We start from the raw sequence: 17,075 nt of genomic DNA, 5'->3' as shown, positions 1-17,075 counted from the left end.
TGTCCTCACTATGCCTGGCAGTATATGCCAAGTGAGTAGGTTCATAAGAGCAGAAAGGTTCACCTGGGCCCAGATCTCCTGGAACCTTCCCAGCTTGGCCACCCTAGTTTTTTCAGGTAATTTACTCATTTGATTTCTATGGGGAAATCTCCAGCCGGCAACACTATTTTGCATAAAACTGACTTAAGGGAGAAAAAATTTAAAACTTGTCTCTTCTGAGAACTGGAAAAAAAAAATTGTCTCTTGGACTTAACCCAAGGAATCTATGTTGCAGTGTTACCCTTGGTCTTCCTAGGTTGATCCTAAGTAAATTAAATACCTTGGATGTTGATCCAAGATTATCTTGGACATGAGTTAAAAACATCTTATGTACAACCACCAGACCAACAAATTGGCTTAATTTACTGGCATTTTACCAGATTTTCTTCACACTTGACTGTAAGATTCTCTAACTGTTGTTTGTACAAACAGCCCAAACTAACTTTGAAAGAGATTACAAGATAAAATACTCATCAGTCCTACACCAGGTTGTAAATCAGTCTAAGCCACAAAAACGGAAAAATTTGGGAAGGTTTGACTACAAAGTCAAACCGAAAAACATACCATGAGACAGAAAAGAAGAAAAAGGTATTGCTCCAGGCTTTCTTATACAGAGAGGGCAGCAAGCCCAGAGATTGGTCATTTCTCTGGCCCTGTCTACACGATCTCTGCCAGGGGCCCACTCCCTTCTCAGGTGAACCACATTTTCACTTTTAGCAAGCATTTGCCCCAGATTCTTTCATTTCATTCCACGCACACTCCAACTCTGCAAGGGATCACGATCCACGTCCCCGGATTAGCAGTGAGGATGAGCTTCAACCAGGAGACCTGTCAGTATCACCACCCACATCCACACAGATCTGCCTGAAACCCCAGTTCCCATTTTTTCCAGACTCCCACATGCTTCTGAGAGGAACCAGATCAGGGCTCACGGTGGCATGGAAACAAGAGGGGAAAAGGCGAGAGGGGGTGCAATGGATGGATGAACCCACTAAGCGGGGTGTCAAGCTAGGCCTTGAGATCATGAGGTGACAAAGGCACACTTTGGGGAACGCCCCTGACGGGAAGGGGCTTTTTTGCTTATCAGAAGGTCCGGAGGGTGCCCACGACAAGCCTTTCTGCCTAACCCAAGCACGGGGCGTCCATCTGACAGTCAGGGGAGACTACCTGCCCCACCAAGGGTCCTGCCCAGTTCAAAGGGACGACCGTCCACCCAGACCACTTCCCAGTCCCAAGGGCTGCCAGAGAAGCGTGACGTTCAGAAGTGTCCCCAGCAGCCAGAACTGTCACCCGGACGTCCCGGGGGCTCTCTCCTCGCCCGCGCGGACGGCGCACGCTCCTTACCCGGAGTTCGCCTTCGGTGCGATGTAGTCCCAGGCGCCGTAACCCCACCGCCAGGTCGTTGACACACAGGCCGCCGTCGCGGTTGACGTCGAGCGTCTGGAAGAGGCTCCACAGGCGCAGCCGGTGGTCGGGGCCCCCGCAGACGGCGCCGCCACACGGGTCGCCCACGGACGCCGGCGACGAAGCAGACGACGAGGCGGCGGCAGCGGCGTCCGGCGGCGGGGAGGCCACGCAGCGGCACAACACACTGCTCACCATCGGGCGCGAGGCAGGGGCGACGGGCGCCGGGCGGGAGCGGCGGGCCGACGCGGACTGCGCGGAAGCACGCCGGGTTTTCTCCTACAACGAGCGCGGGCTCAGAGAAGCCGGCAAGCTGGCGGGAGGGGCCGCTTCCGGGAGCCACGCCCAACCGAGCGCCTCTTTGGTGGCCACGCCCCTAAGCGCACTACGGACCAGTCACAGGCCCTGACGGCAGCCAGGAGGACGTCTGAGAGGCGGAGCCTTCCCTGAGGACTGCCCGGCTGAATGGAGAGGGCGGAGCCAACCCTCGCTCTGCCTGGGGCCGATTCAAACTGAGGAAGGCAGGTATTGGCTGAGACAGGCCTGAGAGAAAATCTCTCTGCGATAGGCAGAAGTCTTGTGATTGGCAGGCGGAAGGTCCCGTGTCCAATTTCCATTGAGAACCGCTGGTTAGACTGCGGAATTGTAAGGATGGGAGGAGTGGTCATGTACGGAGAGATCGTAGCCTGCGGCGGGGAATAGGATTTGTGTGAGAGCAGTTGTGAACTTAAGTTACAAGCAGAGTTTTCGCTCCCGAGTGGAATTAAAAATTAATTGGCCAAGGTTCAAAGCCGAAAGCACTAGGTATCCTCCGGAGGATGATTTAGTAGTGATTTAAAACTCCTGAGGAAGTTTTAGTAGTATAATTCCCTAAACCACCAATAAAATAGCTGAATTTAACGGCGTAATCCTCTTGATACTAATAACTGAACGACAGAATGGTTTTCCAATGGAAGTGAATAAAAGCTAGGTGGGCGGAGTGCTCTGGACGATAGACACACCCTTAGACCAATGATAAAGCTATTTCCAGTAAGTAGGCGTGCCCTTCAACTGAATGACAGACTTAAAGAACCTAAAGATCGACGCGATATTCGAGCCGCTACCAACCAGGAAGGCGGGTTCCCCTGGAGAAGTGCTGGGGGGCGGGAAGAAGGAAAGTGGGCGGATCTCCGCATGCCCCGGCGGAAGAGGCAGATTCAGGAAGCCATTACGCAGCTGGCTGGCAGCGGCCGGGCGGGTCGGTGCTGGGCCCTACGCATTTTGCGTAGCGAGGGGGGTTACCTAAGGCCTGGTGCTTGGCCTTGAGCAAGCCCGGCCTATCCCCTGAAGGGGGGGTAGGTAAGGGGCGAGGCTGAGGAAGAAGAGAAGGGAATTGGGGCACTAAAAGGTATTATAATTTCTTTAAAAAGAGGGGATAGGAGAGGCCATGGCTGTCCCAGCCAAGAAGAGAAAGATGAACTTCTCAGAGCGGGAGGTGGAAATCATCGTGGAGGAGCTGGAGCTGAAGAAGCACCTGCTGGTGAACCACTTCAACGCTGGGGTCCCCCTGGCCGCCAAGAGTGCGGCCTGGCATGGCATTCTGAGAAGGGTCAATGCCGTGGCCACCTGCCGCAGGGAGCTGCCCGAGGTCAAGAAGAAGTGGTCTGACCTCAAAACCGAGGTCCGTCGCAAGGTTGCCCAGGTCCGGGCCGCCGTGGAGGGTGGCGAGGCCCCAGGCCCCACTGAAGAAGATGGAGCTGGTGGGCCTGGGACAGGAGGTGGCGGTGCTGGCAGTGGCCCAGCTGTAGCTCCTGTACTGCTGACCCCCATGCAACAACGCATCTGCAACCTGCTGGGTGAGGCCACCATCATCAGTCTGCCCAGTTCCACAGAGATCCACCCAGTGGCCCTTGGACCCGCGGCCACTGCAGCCGCAGCTACGGTCACCCTGACACAGAGTGAGTGACCTCCCCTGCCCAGTTCGTTTGTGCATAAATGGGAAGGGCCAGCAAACACTGGGGCAGCCTGGATAAGGTTGGCTGCCAAGGGTCAGAGGTTAGGTTGGGATGTTGGAAGAACATGAAACCTTCCAAGCACTTCCCAGACAGAAGCGATTGTGTTCTCTTTGGGACTACCGTAGGTAGCGTGCAGTTTGGCATTCTCACTAGTTGAATAGCTCTCTACTTTGTGTGGCCACCATTTGTGTCCATGACTTATCTCCATTTGCTGAACTGTGTGGTCTTTGAAGACAGAGTGTGTATGCCCACAGGACTTATCACAGGATCTGGCATATAGCAGGCAACCAGGATCTACTTGGGGAATAAACTACCCAAAGGATGTATCCATTCTGGACAGACGTTCTATTTTCAGTGTGGTGAATGTTCCTGCTGCTAACCTACTAACTCATTCATTCATCAAACATTAGCACTCAATCTATGCCAGACCCTGTGTTGGGCACCAGCATTACCACTTGAAATATAGGCCACTTATTTTCTAGTAGGGAAGGTAAGACCCATATATGAATAGCTTCACTAACAGGCAGGGAAACCCAAGGACTCACAAAAGGAAGATGGCTTTCCGGTGGTGTGGGAACACACTGTTGATGTTGGCAGTGAAGGATGGAGGAGATTGACCTCACATGCATGGAGGCCCATACAGCCCACCTAGAATCCCTTCAAAAGTTCTCAGCAGAACTAACTTGAGTTGGATTTTGTAGTTCAGATAAGAGATTATGCCTGTGACTATGAACTTGCTTCTTCGTGGGCTCTGACTTGTGGCAACCAGTGATTCTCGGTTGGCCTTGGTGGACTTGAGTGTATGTGTGGATGCCATACCCCTGCAATGTCATATTCCCCAACTACATATCAAGGTGGGAAAAGGAGAGCAAACACTGATCTAAATCAGATGTGGTTCTAGAACAGGAAATATGTTTAGGAATCCCATGGACCAAGGCGATCAAACAGACAGGGAAACATGTACTGGGCACTTCAGCTACTACTGTCCTGTTCCCCATTCCCATCTTCTTTTCTGCTTGAGCACAAAGAACTTGGAAGTCAAGAAAACATAAAAGGAGGTAGGACCCGTGCACCTGCAAGCAGCTGCATAGAAAGTGCCCTCAAGATACCTTCTGTGTGCTGGCACGTCAGGGAGCATGTGACTCTGCCTCCTAAGATGCCTTATTAGCTAGAAGCAGCCCAGGGCCCTGGTTATGAGCATGTTGTACTCCGGTTTGGGGAGACCTGGGTTTGCTTTCTGGCTCTGCTGAATGAGCTGGGTGATCTTAGGCAAATCATACCATGTTCAAGTCTTTTTGCTCATCTCTGAAAATGAAAGTGACATTGTCTATATTAGCATTCAACAAGCAAATGAGTACAAAGTGCCTGGCACATAGTAAGTACTCTAAATTTTTTGCAACTATTATTATTGGTATTTTCGCTTTTGCCAGATTTAGGGCTTCCCTTTGGCTACCAGTAGATTAAGATCCTGAACCTCTTAGATTCTGGATTAGATATGAATAACTCTAAAGCCAGGAGAGGCCTGAATTCCCTTTCATCTCCCTCCAGAGCAGGGCTTAATGGCCTCCTCCCCACCCTGTAGGGCCAGCTGCATTTCTTCCAGAAGGTGACCTCCTCTGCTTTGGCTCTTTCTTCCCTGCAGTCCCCACAGAGACCACCTATCACACGCTGGAGGAGGGAGTGGTGGAGTACTGCACGGCTGAGGCTCCCCCACCCCTGCCAGCGGAGGCTCCCATGGAGATGATGGCCCAGCACACGGACACGTCAGTCAAGCCGCAGGCCCTCAAGAGTCGCATCGCCCTCAACTCTGCCAAGCTGATCCAGGAGCAGCGGGTCACCAATCTGCACGTGAAGGAGATTGCTCAGCACCTGGAGCAGCAGAACGACCTGCTGCAGATGATCCGCCGCTCCCAGGAGGTACAGGCCTGTGCCCAGGAGCGCCAGGCCCAGGCCATGGAGGGCACCCAGGCAGCCCTGAGTGTCCTCATCCAGGTCCTCCGGCCCATGATTAAAGATTTCCGCCGCTACTTGCAGAGCAACACGCCCAACCCAACCCCCACTTCTGACCCTGGACAGGTGGCCCAGAATGGACAGCCAGACACCATCATTCAGTGAGGATCAGAGTTGAGCCAGCCTTCTGCCAGGATTGGATGAAACCTCTGGGGTCTTATAAGTGGCTTCTGTGATTGTCCTTGGGCATGTAACACGGACAGCTCCTTCTTTGATAGACATTTGAGGGTCCACTGTTTTGAGAAATGAAGGAGACGGGGAAGAGGAACTCATCGGGCTCCTGGGACCCAAGCTCCCTTACTTCCACCGCTGGAGCTGCCTCGCTCAGATCCAGAAGATTGGCTTGCTCGGGGTCACATGTCCTGGTGATGGGATGTATGTTTTCATGAACCAGACATGACCCAGACTCAGTCTAGGGCAACTGTAAGGAAATGTCAGTTCTCTCAGTGGGGGCCATAGCATAGCCATCTGGGGCTCTGTACCGAGCTGCCCCACGCAAGTGCCATACTTTTGAGTAGGATCCCTTCAGTGGTGCTGGCAGGAGGGCAATAACACCTTCCTCCCGTGGGAGGCAGCTCCATTGAGCCTGAGGAGGAAACCCCGCCTCTTTCCCCTTTCCACTGGGCCTCAGTTCTCAGGGGACTCTCCTTACTGCTGTGCCCCATCCCCCATCCCATCCCAGACACAGAACCAGCCCTGGTAGTGCCCAGGGACACCTCTGCAGTGACCCAGTATGCAGCCAGCCTGGCTCAGGAATGCTGGATGTGGCCTGAGCTGGTTGGACACGCTCTGGTTTTTCAAGGCATCTCTGGGAAGCCCCTTGGTGGTTTGCCCTGAGAGCTTTTGACTCAGGTCGGCTTTGGGTACTGTCAACTTTAGAGAAAGCAAGCTGGTGTGCTGTCTGGGTACCCCACTACCCACCACGGAGGATTGGGGCTGGTCACTGGCTTTTTCAGAAGCCTTCTTCTTGTCAGTTGTATTTATTCTGTATGCTGTACGCGATCCCTCCTGGGAAGAACTCCAAGAGGGCTGCCCTGGGCCACACCCATCCTCCTTTCCTCTCTGAGGACCACATTTCAAAATTTAGTGCAGGAAAAACCACCCAGCTCAGAATCCCACCCTGGACTCTTAACACGCTTAACACCAGTGCCTCGTGTTCTTGCGAGACTCCCTCTGACTGCCGAGTGAGTCTGAAGCCTCAACTGACCTTGAATGTAAGAGGTGAGAGAGGTGAAGCCCATCTGACAGGTGGGACCCTTCGAATTTCTGGGCCCTGGAAGAGCAGCGCCTTGGAGGGCTGACGGAGGTGCTGTTCTTTTGGCTTTGCCAACCGAGACGTTTGTCAGGATCTTCCCAGATGGCAGCTGTCTTTCATTTTCAGACTCGCCATGGACTTCCCAGGCCCTCACATCTTCCCCTACCCCACCCCTGTTTTCCAACTTTGCCATTTTGCTGCTGGTGTCTGGGCCACATGTGACCGATGGTCACATCCCAAGGCTCCAGAGCTCAGCTAAACAAGTGGCCACACTGTCTTTCTAGGCAGGTGTGTTTAGGATTGCTCACCCCCACTGTTGTGAGGCCTGAAGACAGCCTCGCTGTCACCTTCTCTGTGGAGGCCAGCTACAGGGAAGTGGAGCAGGTCAGCCCCAGGAGGTGACGGAAGGAAAGTTCTCCTCAGTGTGGCCAGAATGCCACAGAGACTTACTAAGGATTGGTGACTTGGTTTGGTTTTTCTCTAGGGTTGGAAATCTGAGCCAATATTGCATCTGTTCCATTTGGGTATAAGGAGGAAGCCTGGATCACTTAAACTGACTTGCTCTTTCCAGGTCGTAATTTTAAATTAAAGAAATACCGCTTTTTTATATACATATCTCTGTGTCTTTATTGGCTATATGTAGAAGAGAGCAAGGGCTGGCCAACTATGGCCCACAGGCCAAATCATGCCTACCACCTATTTTCGGAAAAAAAAATTTATTGGAACACAGGCACACCTATTCGTCTATAAATATGTGACTGTTTTATGCTGTAATAGTAGAGTTGTAATAGCAGAGCTGTAACAGAGACATCTGGCCCACAAAACCAGAAGTATTTATTACTCTGGCGCTTTACAGAAAAAGTCTGCCTATTCCTGGGTTAGGGCAGTGTTTCAAACCTAGGGGGACAGGCACTAATCCCGGGTCTCACCTAGGATAGACTCTGGCTGCTGAGCTCTTGACACTACACAGTGCAAGCAGGTGGAGTGATTCTGAGGCTTCCCAAAAGCCGAGGATTGGAATGCAGATCCTGCCCCGGAGGGTGGGTTCTCAGGACTGGCTGCTGCACAGGTGAAAAGCCCTGGGAAGCAGAAAAACTCATTTAAATAAGATCGACCTTATTTATTATTGATCATTCTGGAGTGATCTCAGCCTTCCTGGACATAGTTATTCTAACCAGTGTTTAGTAATAATAAAAACCAACAATGGCTGGACCTCTACTTGTCCAGGCCTTAAAAGCATTATGTCATTGACTCCTTCCAGCAGCTCCAGAAAGCAGCTAACTGTGAATATTGTCCTTAGTTTGCAGATGGAACACTAAGGATCAGAGAATCAAATGATGTGCCCAAAGCCACAGAACTATCTGGTTCCCTAGCATGGCCCATGCTCTTAGCTGCTGTTAACTTTTAACTACCCGGGCCTTGTTGCCAATGAGATTTGACTTCATCTGGAGATGATTTGAGCTTGACTTGGGAATTTCTGTCAAATGAGGCCCCTCTTGCTCAGCATAGCCTTTGGATTTACTCATATTTAAGGGGAAACAGAGAATGATTTAACAACATTGAACCACCATACCATGTTGGAGTTGGGAGGGAACTGTCACTTCAACTGGGGTGATTTGGGCTGGGGTATAGCTCAGTAGTAGAGCGTTTGCCAATATGTGCGGGGCCCTAGGTTCCATCCCCAGCACCCCAAACAAAACAAAACCAAAGTGATTTATTGGGGTCCTTCCTAAATCATGGAATTTTATGTGACAATCCTCCAAGCCACTAGAGTCTACTACTTCAAGCACTGAAATCTTTCACCTTTTTTTTTTTTTTTAATAGTACTAGGGATCAAACCCAGGGAGCCCTACCAATGAGCTATATTCCCAGACCTCTTTATTTTTTATTTTGAGACAAGGTCTTTCCTAAGTTGCTGAGGCTGGCCTTGAACTTGCAATTTTCCTCCCTTACTTTCCTGGCACCATTAGGCTACACCTTTTTTTCCCCCCTAGTACTGAGGATTGAACCCAGGGTTTGGTGCATGCTAGGCAAGCACTCTGCCACTAAGCTAAATCCCCAGCCCCACCTTTTACTCTTTTACACCACTTTGACAGAAGCCTTTCAAAAAGTCTTGCTTTGTAAACTGCATTCTACCCAGCTGCACTTTCAATATGGTTGGCCCAACAAGTCCTAGTGCTATGTAGAAAGTACCTGAACTGACAGGTTTGGGCTTGAGATCCAGTCCCACCACTATTCACAGTGTTTCAAACCTTTGTGGGTCATAGTTTCCTTAATCCCCAAACCAGGGATGACAAACAGTATTTGACAGGGATGTTCTCAGGATGAGCTAGGAATGATGATTCCAGTTTAGTGAGTGCTTACAATATAGACACTGTCCTAAGCATTGCATGTATAAACTCCTTTCATGAGAGAATGTAATCATTTAGCATGTGGCTGGGACATAGCACATGCTCAATAAATACTGGTTGCTAACATCGTAGTTACAGTGTCTGATACTCCAAAGTGGTAACTATTATCTTTTGATATCACAATGGGAGCTTTTGTGGTTTGAGCCAGATGGCAAAGATGTGATCCTGGAACTAGAGATTGGCCAGAGCACAGGGAACAGAGTGTGGAGGGCTGGAGGCAGGTTGGTGGGGGCAGGGAGCCATGGCTAGTGCAGTGGGGAGAGGGGTTCCAGGAGGCTCTGGCTGCAGGTACCCTGAGAGAGGCAGGTGGCACAAGCTGCCTAGCGCTGAGCTGAGCTGAGCTGGATTGCTGAGCCACCAATGTCCCAGCAGTGCATTAGGACAACAAGCCAAAATGAAAGTAAATCAAGCCAGTGATCACTTACTGTGATAGTAGAAGCAAGAAGAGAAAATGCCAGCCCTGCCCCCCAATGTTCCAATTATATCCCACGGGGAAGGTCATATGTATTGCAGATGGGGAAGCCATCAACCCTCAGGAAGAAGGCTCTTAAGGCTTTATGGACTTGGGGGGGGGGGCGCAGGGTGTCAGGGGAGACAAGAGGGGTAAGAACCAGGAGTGGAAAAGCACTGAGAATAAAGCCTCAGATTCCCCCAGTTCCCCCCAGATAAAGTGTCTCCAGGATCCCCGACTCCTGCCAGGCATCTGAGGAAGGCTTCCTTTGAGGGTCCCCAGTAAAGAGGCCTCTGGGTGGAAGCACCTGAGCTGGGATTGCAGATAGGCACCCATCATGGCTGCCTGGGGGGCCCGACTCCTTGCTGCATCCCTGGCTGTACACCTAGTCTGGTGGGGAAGGAGGGAGCCTGCCAGATAAAGCCTTTGTAATTGTGGTCAACCTGAATGATCACTTGTGGGTTTTGTTTTTTTTATTATTCTAATCAGTTATATGTGACAGCAGAATGCATTTCATTTCATTGTACACAAATGGAGCACAACTTTTCATTTCTCTGATTGTACACAATGCAGAGTCGCACCATTTGTGCAATCATACATGTACCTAGGGTAATGATGTCTGATGTCTGTCTCATTCCACCATCTTACCTGCCCCCATGCCCCCTCCCCCCATTATGGATCAGCATCCACGTATCAGAACACTCGGCCTTTGGTTTTTTGGGATTGGCTTGCTTCACTTACCATGATGTTCTTCAACTCCATCCATTTACCTGCAAATGCCATGATTTTATTCTCCTTTAATGCTGAGAAATATACCATTGTGTATATATACCACAGTTTCTTTATCCATTCATCTGTTGAAGGGCATCAAGTTTGGTTCTACAGTTTAGCCATTGTGAATTAAGCTGCTATAAACACTGATGTGGCTGTGTCACTATAATATGCTGATTTCAAGTCCTTTGGGTATACACTGGAGTGGGACATGTGTGGGTTTGTGGCCAGGAGGTGGTCTGTAATTTCAGCCTGTCCTTTACTGTGGCTGTGCCCTGGGGTGGATTATTTAATTCCCCAAGCCTTGGCCTCTGAAAATCTTTCTCTAGTAAGGCAGATGTGCGCATTAGCAAGCTGATGTTCATAGATGGCTTCACACAGTGCCTGGCACACAGTAGGTGCTTGTTTAGGTTGTCTTTTTTTGGGTGTGTGTTACAGGGTCTCATTAAATTGCCCAGCCCAGGCTTGCTTTGAATTTGCAATCCTCCTCCTCAGCCTCCTAAATGGCTAGGATTACAGAGTTGCTGGGGTTACAGGTATGTGCTACACTGCCTGGCCGGTTGTCTTTCGCTGTATAACAAACCACCCTGAAACTCATGATCATCTTTGCTCCTGATTTTGCAATTGGAGCAGGGTCCAGAGGAAACTGCTTGTCACTGTTTCTCAGTGTCATCTGAGGCGGCCCCACTGGGGTGAGGGGATCCAGCTCCAAGATGGTTCACACAAGTGTTTTGCCTGGAAATCTCCTTGAAAAGACTTCCTGATTCTCGGGAAAGTTCTAGACAATTGGTTGAGGGCCTCAGAGTGTGGCCAGGAGTCGCCTCTGGGAGGAATAGGCAGATTCACACACCACTCTTTTCTTTGGAGATGATAAAATAAACTTGGTATCGATGTTTGCAGAGGGGGAGGTGGGTCTTGAAATGACCATCCCGTGACAGAGGCCTGTTACTGAAAGTTTGTTCCTTGTCCCCAGTGCCAATCCAACTGAGGATACAGTTGTGAGAAAAAAGGGAAAAGAAGTTTTATTGCTTTGGTAGCAAAGGAGTATCACAGAGGATTCCTGTCCCAGAGGCTATGATTCTCCCCATCAAGGGGAGCAGAATTTTTTTTTGTTCTTGTTACTGTTGTTGTTGTTGGTATCAGGGATTAATCCCAGGGTCACTTAACCACTGAGCCACATTCCCAACCCTTTTTTTATATTTTATTTTGAGACAGAGTCTCACTGAGTTGCTTAGGGTCTTGCTAAGTTGCTGAGGCTGGCTGTGAACTCGGATCCTCCTGCCTCTGCCTCCCAAACCACTGGGATTACAGGCGTGCACCACCACGCTTGGAGAGCAGAGATAATCCAAAAGGAATCTTGTTTTCTGAGACTAGAGAGATAAGATCAGGGAGGAGAGATCAGGAAGTAGAGAAAAGATGTCTGTTTTAGAGCAGCAAGGACAACATTATAGAAGGTGCTGGTTCTGTCACCCCAAGACTGTCACCTTCTCTGTCCCACCTCTTTCCCTAGCCAACTTCTGCATAGTCTCTCTTCCATAGGGGGCCTTCCCAGTCCATCTGCAGCCCAGTCCTGCTCCTCCTGCCGCCAGCTCCCATGGCTCCCTGAACACGTCTCCCTACCTCTCCTCCTGCAGGGCATTGCTCATTTTCTCATTTCCTTATCAGGAGCTCTTTGGCTCTAGGGATATTGTCCACCCTGCTGTGGCCCAACTCTGGGAATGGCACCCTCAGCCCCAAGCTGGACACGTGGGTAACATCCTTGATCCCTCCCACAGCCTCACTTCTCACATCCAACAGTTGGTAAGACCTCCGGACAGCCCTGTGCCAAGTTGCACCACTGTAATCCCAGACTTTGGAGGCTGAGGCAGGAGGATGGTGAATTCAAGGCCAGCCTCCACAATTTAGTGAGGCCCTAAGCAACTTATTGAGACCCTGTCTAAAAACTAAAAAAGGGCTGGGGATACGGCTCGATGGTATAGCACTCATGGGTTCAATCCCCAGTACCAACAGAAAGAAACAAAAAAAGACCTGCCATCCCTCAACTCCCTGCTCTCCTTCCCCCCTCCGATCCCATGTTCTCTCTCACCCTCCTCAGCCACAAAAACCTCCTCACGTGTCCTCCTACTCCAGGCCTCCTCAGGGAGGTTCTTCAGAAGCCAGTCTGACCAAGCCAGGGTGGTGGTGCAGACCTCTCGTTTCAGTGACTCAGGAGGCTGAGGTGGGGAGATTGAAAGATTGAGGCCAGCCTTGGCAATGTAGAGAGATCCTGTCTCAATTTAAAAGGAGTGAAGAGAGCTGGGTGCAGCGGTGCACACCTATAACCCCAGCAGCTCCAGAGGCTGAGGCAGGAGGATGACAAATTCAAGGCCAGCCTCAGCAAAAACAAGGCCCTGACTCAGTGAGCCCCTGTCTCAAAATAAAATGCAAAATAGGGCTGGTTTTGGTACTGGGGTGTGAACCCAGGGGTGCTGAGCCACCTCCCCAACCCTTTTTATCTTTTATTTTGAGACAGGGGCTCACTCAGTTGCTGGGGATGTGGCTCAGTGGTGGAGTCCCTGAGTTCAATTCCCGGTACAAAAAAAAAAAAAAGGTGGGGGGCACGTGAGGAGGGCTGGCGATGTAGCTCAGCGGCAGAGCACCCCCAGTACCAAACTAAACCGAACCCAACCCCAACTACCAGCCTGCACCCTGCTCCAGCCCTACAGGGACTCCAGCGCAGGGCCCTCAGTATTACCTCCAGCTTTCTGATCCGCCCGCCGCAGCCTCCCACCCCCTGCGCTGAGTTCCAGCCACACTGAAAGCTGGCTTCTTTCAAAGAGCCAGGCTCCCTTTCTAGCCTCTAAGGCTTTGCCCTCGGGGTTCCTGGCGCTCACACACCTTCCTTCCCCCGCCTTCCTCTCTCCTCTCACCCTTGGCACCCCATTTGGCCCCCTCCTCCAGGGAGCCTTCTTGAGTCACACCCGTGTTTATGGCCCAGCACTCCCATTGGATGTTTAATTGCCTGTGTCCTGCTGCAAGAGGGACTCTGGGCTGTGGCATGATGAACACTTGGGGTGACCCTTTGCTGTGGGGCTGTCCCAGAGGATGTTCGCCAGCATCCTTGGTATCTACCCCCTGGATGCCCATAGAACTCCCCACTCCAGTTGTGACAATCAGAAATGTGTCTGGTCCTTGCCAAATGGCCCCAAGTCACATCCTACCACTGTGGCTTCTGTCTTATTCTTAGTGACTGTTCAAGTGCATGGAACAGCTGATCTGAGCCCAGCCGCCATTTCCGGCATTCCCGTAGGATGGCCGGTGTTTCCTCCCACTTGAAAGATGAAGAGACTAAAGCCAGGCCTCACCCAATGGCACATATTTGCTTTGTTTTGTTTTGGGGACTGGGGTTTGAACCCAGGGGCGCTGAGCCACCTCCCCAACCCTTTTTATCTTTTATTTTGAGACAGGGTCTAAGTTGCTGAAGGTCTTGCTAAGTCACTGAGGCTGGCCAGGAACTTGCCATCTTCCTGCCTCAGGCTCAGAAGTCACTGGGATCATAGGTGTGTGCCACCACACCTGGCCTGATGGCACATATTCCTAAGTGGCAGAGCTGGCAATGAAACCGCCCTTGGTGAGTCAACCTCCCACGGGAGCCAGAGCGTGAGTGTGAATCAGCCTTTCGGAGCTGCAACCTGGACCCTGGACCCGTGACAGGAGTGGCCCAGCCCCACCCGGGTGCCTTGGCCTGACCTTGAGCAGTTCCGCCTCCTGCTGTCCTGGAAGTTCCCGTCCTGAGCAGTCCCCAGGGCCGCTGAGGATTCCCTGAGATCCGTGGAGGAAGTAGGTGAGATTCCAGAGCCCTCCCCAGGCCTGACCCTGGAGGGCACAGGATGTGGAGAAGCAGAGCGCAGGAAGGAGCCCCTCTAGACCCCCCTCACAGAGCCCTTCCCAGGGACTCTGCTCATCCCAGGTCCTCTTCTGATCTGCCTGCTCCTACAGCAACTCAGATAGCATGACTTGGCTCAGAAAAGGAGACCCTGCCTGCCCCTTAGGAGGCCCGTGGAGGACACTGAACCTCATTCCAGGCACCTCCAGGTCAGGGACGAGGCGGCCCTGTCTTTCCCTTTACAAAGGAAGCTAGAATCCCAGGCTTTACTGTGAACTCTCCCAGTTTAAACATATTGACTACTAAGTATTTCTCCACCTCCTGCAAACCCTCCCCAGCAGGATCCAACCCCAGAAAGTCCTTGTAAGTTCCACACTTAACCCCTTGGGGCCCACTTTGCAGTCCCCTCCGAGGGAGAAGAAGGCAGCTGAGGAGTTTGACCGGCTGGAGGCCAAGGTGCAGGTCCTTTTCCTGGAGCACCTCACTCTCCCCCTCCTTCAAGGGCGTGGCCGTCCTGGCCCTAGTGAGGACACCTCCTGACACCTTGAGGACCTAGGCTGGAACTTACTTTGCTCTCGGCTGAGTCATGTGATACACTTTGGCCATGATACTCACATGCCACCCAACTGTGGGGAATTAAGTACTAAGGGGGTCTGTCTGCTCCAGGGGACCCCACTGAGGTTGAGGCCAACGCAGGCCTCCAATAGGGTCCTGTTAGATAGGTGCTCAGGCCCAAAGGCTCCCCATCTTTTCTCACTGTTTTTGGTCTTGTTTTGTTTGTGTCAGTGCTGGGGATTGAATCCAGGGCTGCTCTACCATTGAGCTATATGCCAGCCCCTTTTTATTTATTTATTTATTAGTACTGGGGATTGAACCCAGAGATGTTTCCCCACTGAGCCACAACCCCAATCCTTTTCTTATTTTTTTTTAGTTGAAGATGGACACAATACCTTTATTTTATTTATTATTTTTATGTGGTGCTGAGGATCAAACCCAGTGCCTCACACGTGCCAGGCAAGTGCTCTACTACTGAGCCACAACCCTAGCCCTCATATTTTTTTATTTTTGAGGCAGGATCTCATGAAATTCTGAAGCTGGCCTCAAATTTGTGATCCTCCTGTCTCAGCCACCACTTCCCATACCCACTCCTTTCCGAGTTTCCTATGAAAGAAGAGCCAGGAACCCCCAGACTGCATTGCTCGCTCTCAAGATGGCCCACATTCTCCCTTGAAGGTGTATCTATCTACTGTATCTATTTTCCTAAGTTAATAAAAAGTAAGAAGGGCTGGGGAGGTAGCTCAGTGGTAGAGCACCCCTGAGTTCAACTCTCAGCACTAAAACAAACAGAACAAAACAAAAAACCACCCAGAAAGGCCTTTTAGCGATGCTCAGTAGCCACGATTCCTCCTGGCTTTGGCTCTCTGGCTTTGTTTTGGGAAACACCATTCCCCACTCTGTCTATGCAGGAGGACAGAGCTTAGCTGTGCTTCAGAGTGAGGATGTGACCGGGGGTCCTCTGTAAGGGATAACACGTCTGAACCAAGGGAAACCCAATAAGCCCTGCTTCACTTGCTTTCAGCTACTTGATTTCCCCCCCTTGGGTGCCAGGGATTGAACCCAGGGGTACCTAACCACTGAGCCACATCCCCAGCCCTTTCTATTTTTTGAGACAGGACCTCACTAAGTTGCTTAGAGCCTCACTAAGTTGCTGAGGCTGGCTTTGAACTCGCCATCCTCCTGCCTCAGCCTCCCAAGCCACTAGGATTACAGGGGTACTCGCTCTTATCACTGATATTCAGTATATTCCTGTTAGCTTTGCTACCAGTAGGTAACACAGCTGATATGTGGTCACCATGGTAACAACTAAGTGATTTTCAGGAAGTTGAAGGCCGCTTTTGTCTGTCTCAAACCAGCTGAAACTGAGGTAGGATTGAAGAAATAAAAAGCAGGTGGAAAGCAGATATAAAAGAAGGACAAGGAAACAAGATCTTAATTCGGAAGTTCCGCAGTCTCTTCCAAGCCTGCCACTCCTGCCAGTCTCTTTCCCAGGCCTATTACTCCCAAGTTCCTGGGAAATCAGTAAGTCTACCTGTACAGATTAAGTAAAAAGATATGACATTTTAACAAACCTATAATTTAGAGGACTTTCCAGTGCTATCCACCAATCAGACAAGGAAAACCACGTGAGCTTAAGGATCCAGAAACTCATCAGACCACCAGAGACTCTTTTAAAAACTATTTTTTGGGCTGGGGCTGGGGCTCAATGATAGAGCGCTTGCCTGGCACTTGTGAGGCACTGGGTTCAATGCTCAGCACCACATACAAATAAATAAATAAAAATAAAGGTATTGTGTCCAACTACAACTAAAACAAAAATAATTTTAAAAGAATTGTATCTTTCCTAGAGACCTTTTCATACCCCTCTTATGGAGTTTCCTTTAAAAGAAAACCCAGGAACCCCAAAACTGCATCTCTCACTCTCAAGATGCCCACAGTCTCCCTTGAATGTGCACCAACTTTCCTAAAACAGCCTCTTTGCCTCTGACTGGCAGGTGCTAAGCCAAGGGCCTACTCACTCATCTTGAGCCCAGTCCTCTCTGGGAACTCCTCAGACCCTTCAGAGACCCTAGCTTTCCCCTAACAAAACCCCTGTCCTTTCACTTGGGCCTGCACAGGTGTCTGATGGGTGACCTTGTGACCTCAGGGAACCAAAACTCGGTGCTCAGAACAAGGCTAACTCTGCCTTTCTGAGCATGAGGGCTCCAAGTTTAACTAGGAGCACGCAGATCACCTTTCGGTCACTTTCCTGCCTCCAATCGCCTTTCCCAAGCTGGGCACGGTGGCCACCAAGCCAGTGACCTCAGCCGCTTGGGAG

At 50.8% G+C, this 17,075-nt stretch overlaps 2 protein-coding genes across 3 annotated transcripts in view; one reads left to right on the top strand and one right to left on the bottom strand.

Moving 5' to 3' along the window:
- Window positions 1-1,656, bottom strand: part of Slc25a25 (solute carrier family 25 member 25) — a 35,531-nt gene extending 33,875 nt beyond the window's left edge. The window contains exon 1 of one of the 2 annotated variants that reach the window (XM_027943761.2): window positions 1,384-1,656. In XM_027943761.2, coding sequence (XP_027799562.1) covers window positions 1,384-1,641 — 258 coding nt within the window. In that variant the 5' untranslated portion in view covers window positions 1,642-1,656. The remainder of the gene's footprint in view (window positions 1-1,383) is intronic. The other variant, XM_027943764.2, reaches the window with a different exon arrangement.
- A 1,010-nt stretch (window positions 1,657-2,666) lies between these two features.
- Window positions 2,667-7,315, top strand: Naif1 (nuclear apoptosis inducing factor 1). Its single transcript, XM_027943768.2, has 2 exons — window positions 2,667-3,380; window positions 5,080-7,315. Exons 1-2 carry the CDS (start codon window positions 2,870-2,872, stop codon window positions 5,550-5,552), a joined length of 984 nt encoding a protein of 327 aa, XP_027799569.1. The 5' UTR covers window positions 2,667-2,869; the 3' UTR covers window positions 5,553-7,315.
- Window positions 7,316-17,075: the final 9,760 nt, after the last annotated feature.

The sequence above is a fragment of the Marmota flaviventris genome, chromosome 13 (assembly GCF_047511675.1).
Source record: "Marmota flaviventris isolate mMarFla1 chromosome 13, mMarFla1.hap1, whole genome shotgun sequence".
Lineage (NCBI taxonomy): Eukaryota > Metazoa > Chordata > Mammalia > Rodentia > Sciuridae > Marmota > Marmota flaviventris.
Note: the sequence above shows the minus strand (reverse complement) of the source record. Positions and strands in the feature narration are given on the sequence as shown.

Bases quoted from the DNA above. Each gene is read 5' to 3' on its own strand.
- Naif1 (XM_027943768.2), top strand. From the start codon at position 2,870: ATGGCTGTCCCAGCCAAGAAGAGAAAGATGAACTTCTCAGAGCGGGAG. The intron at 3,381-5,079 runs GTGAGTGACCTC...TCTTCCCTGCAG, and splicing joins TACGGTCACCCTGACACAGA to TCCCCACAGAGACCACCTAT.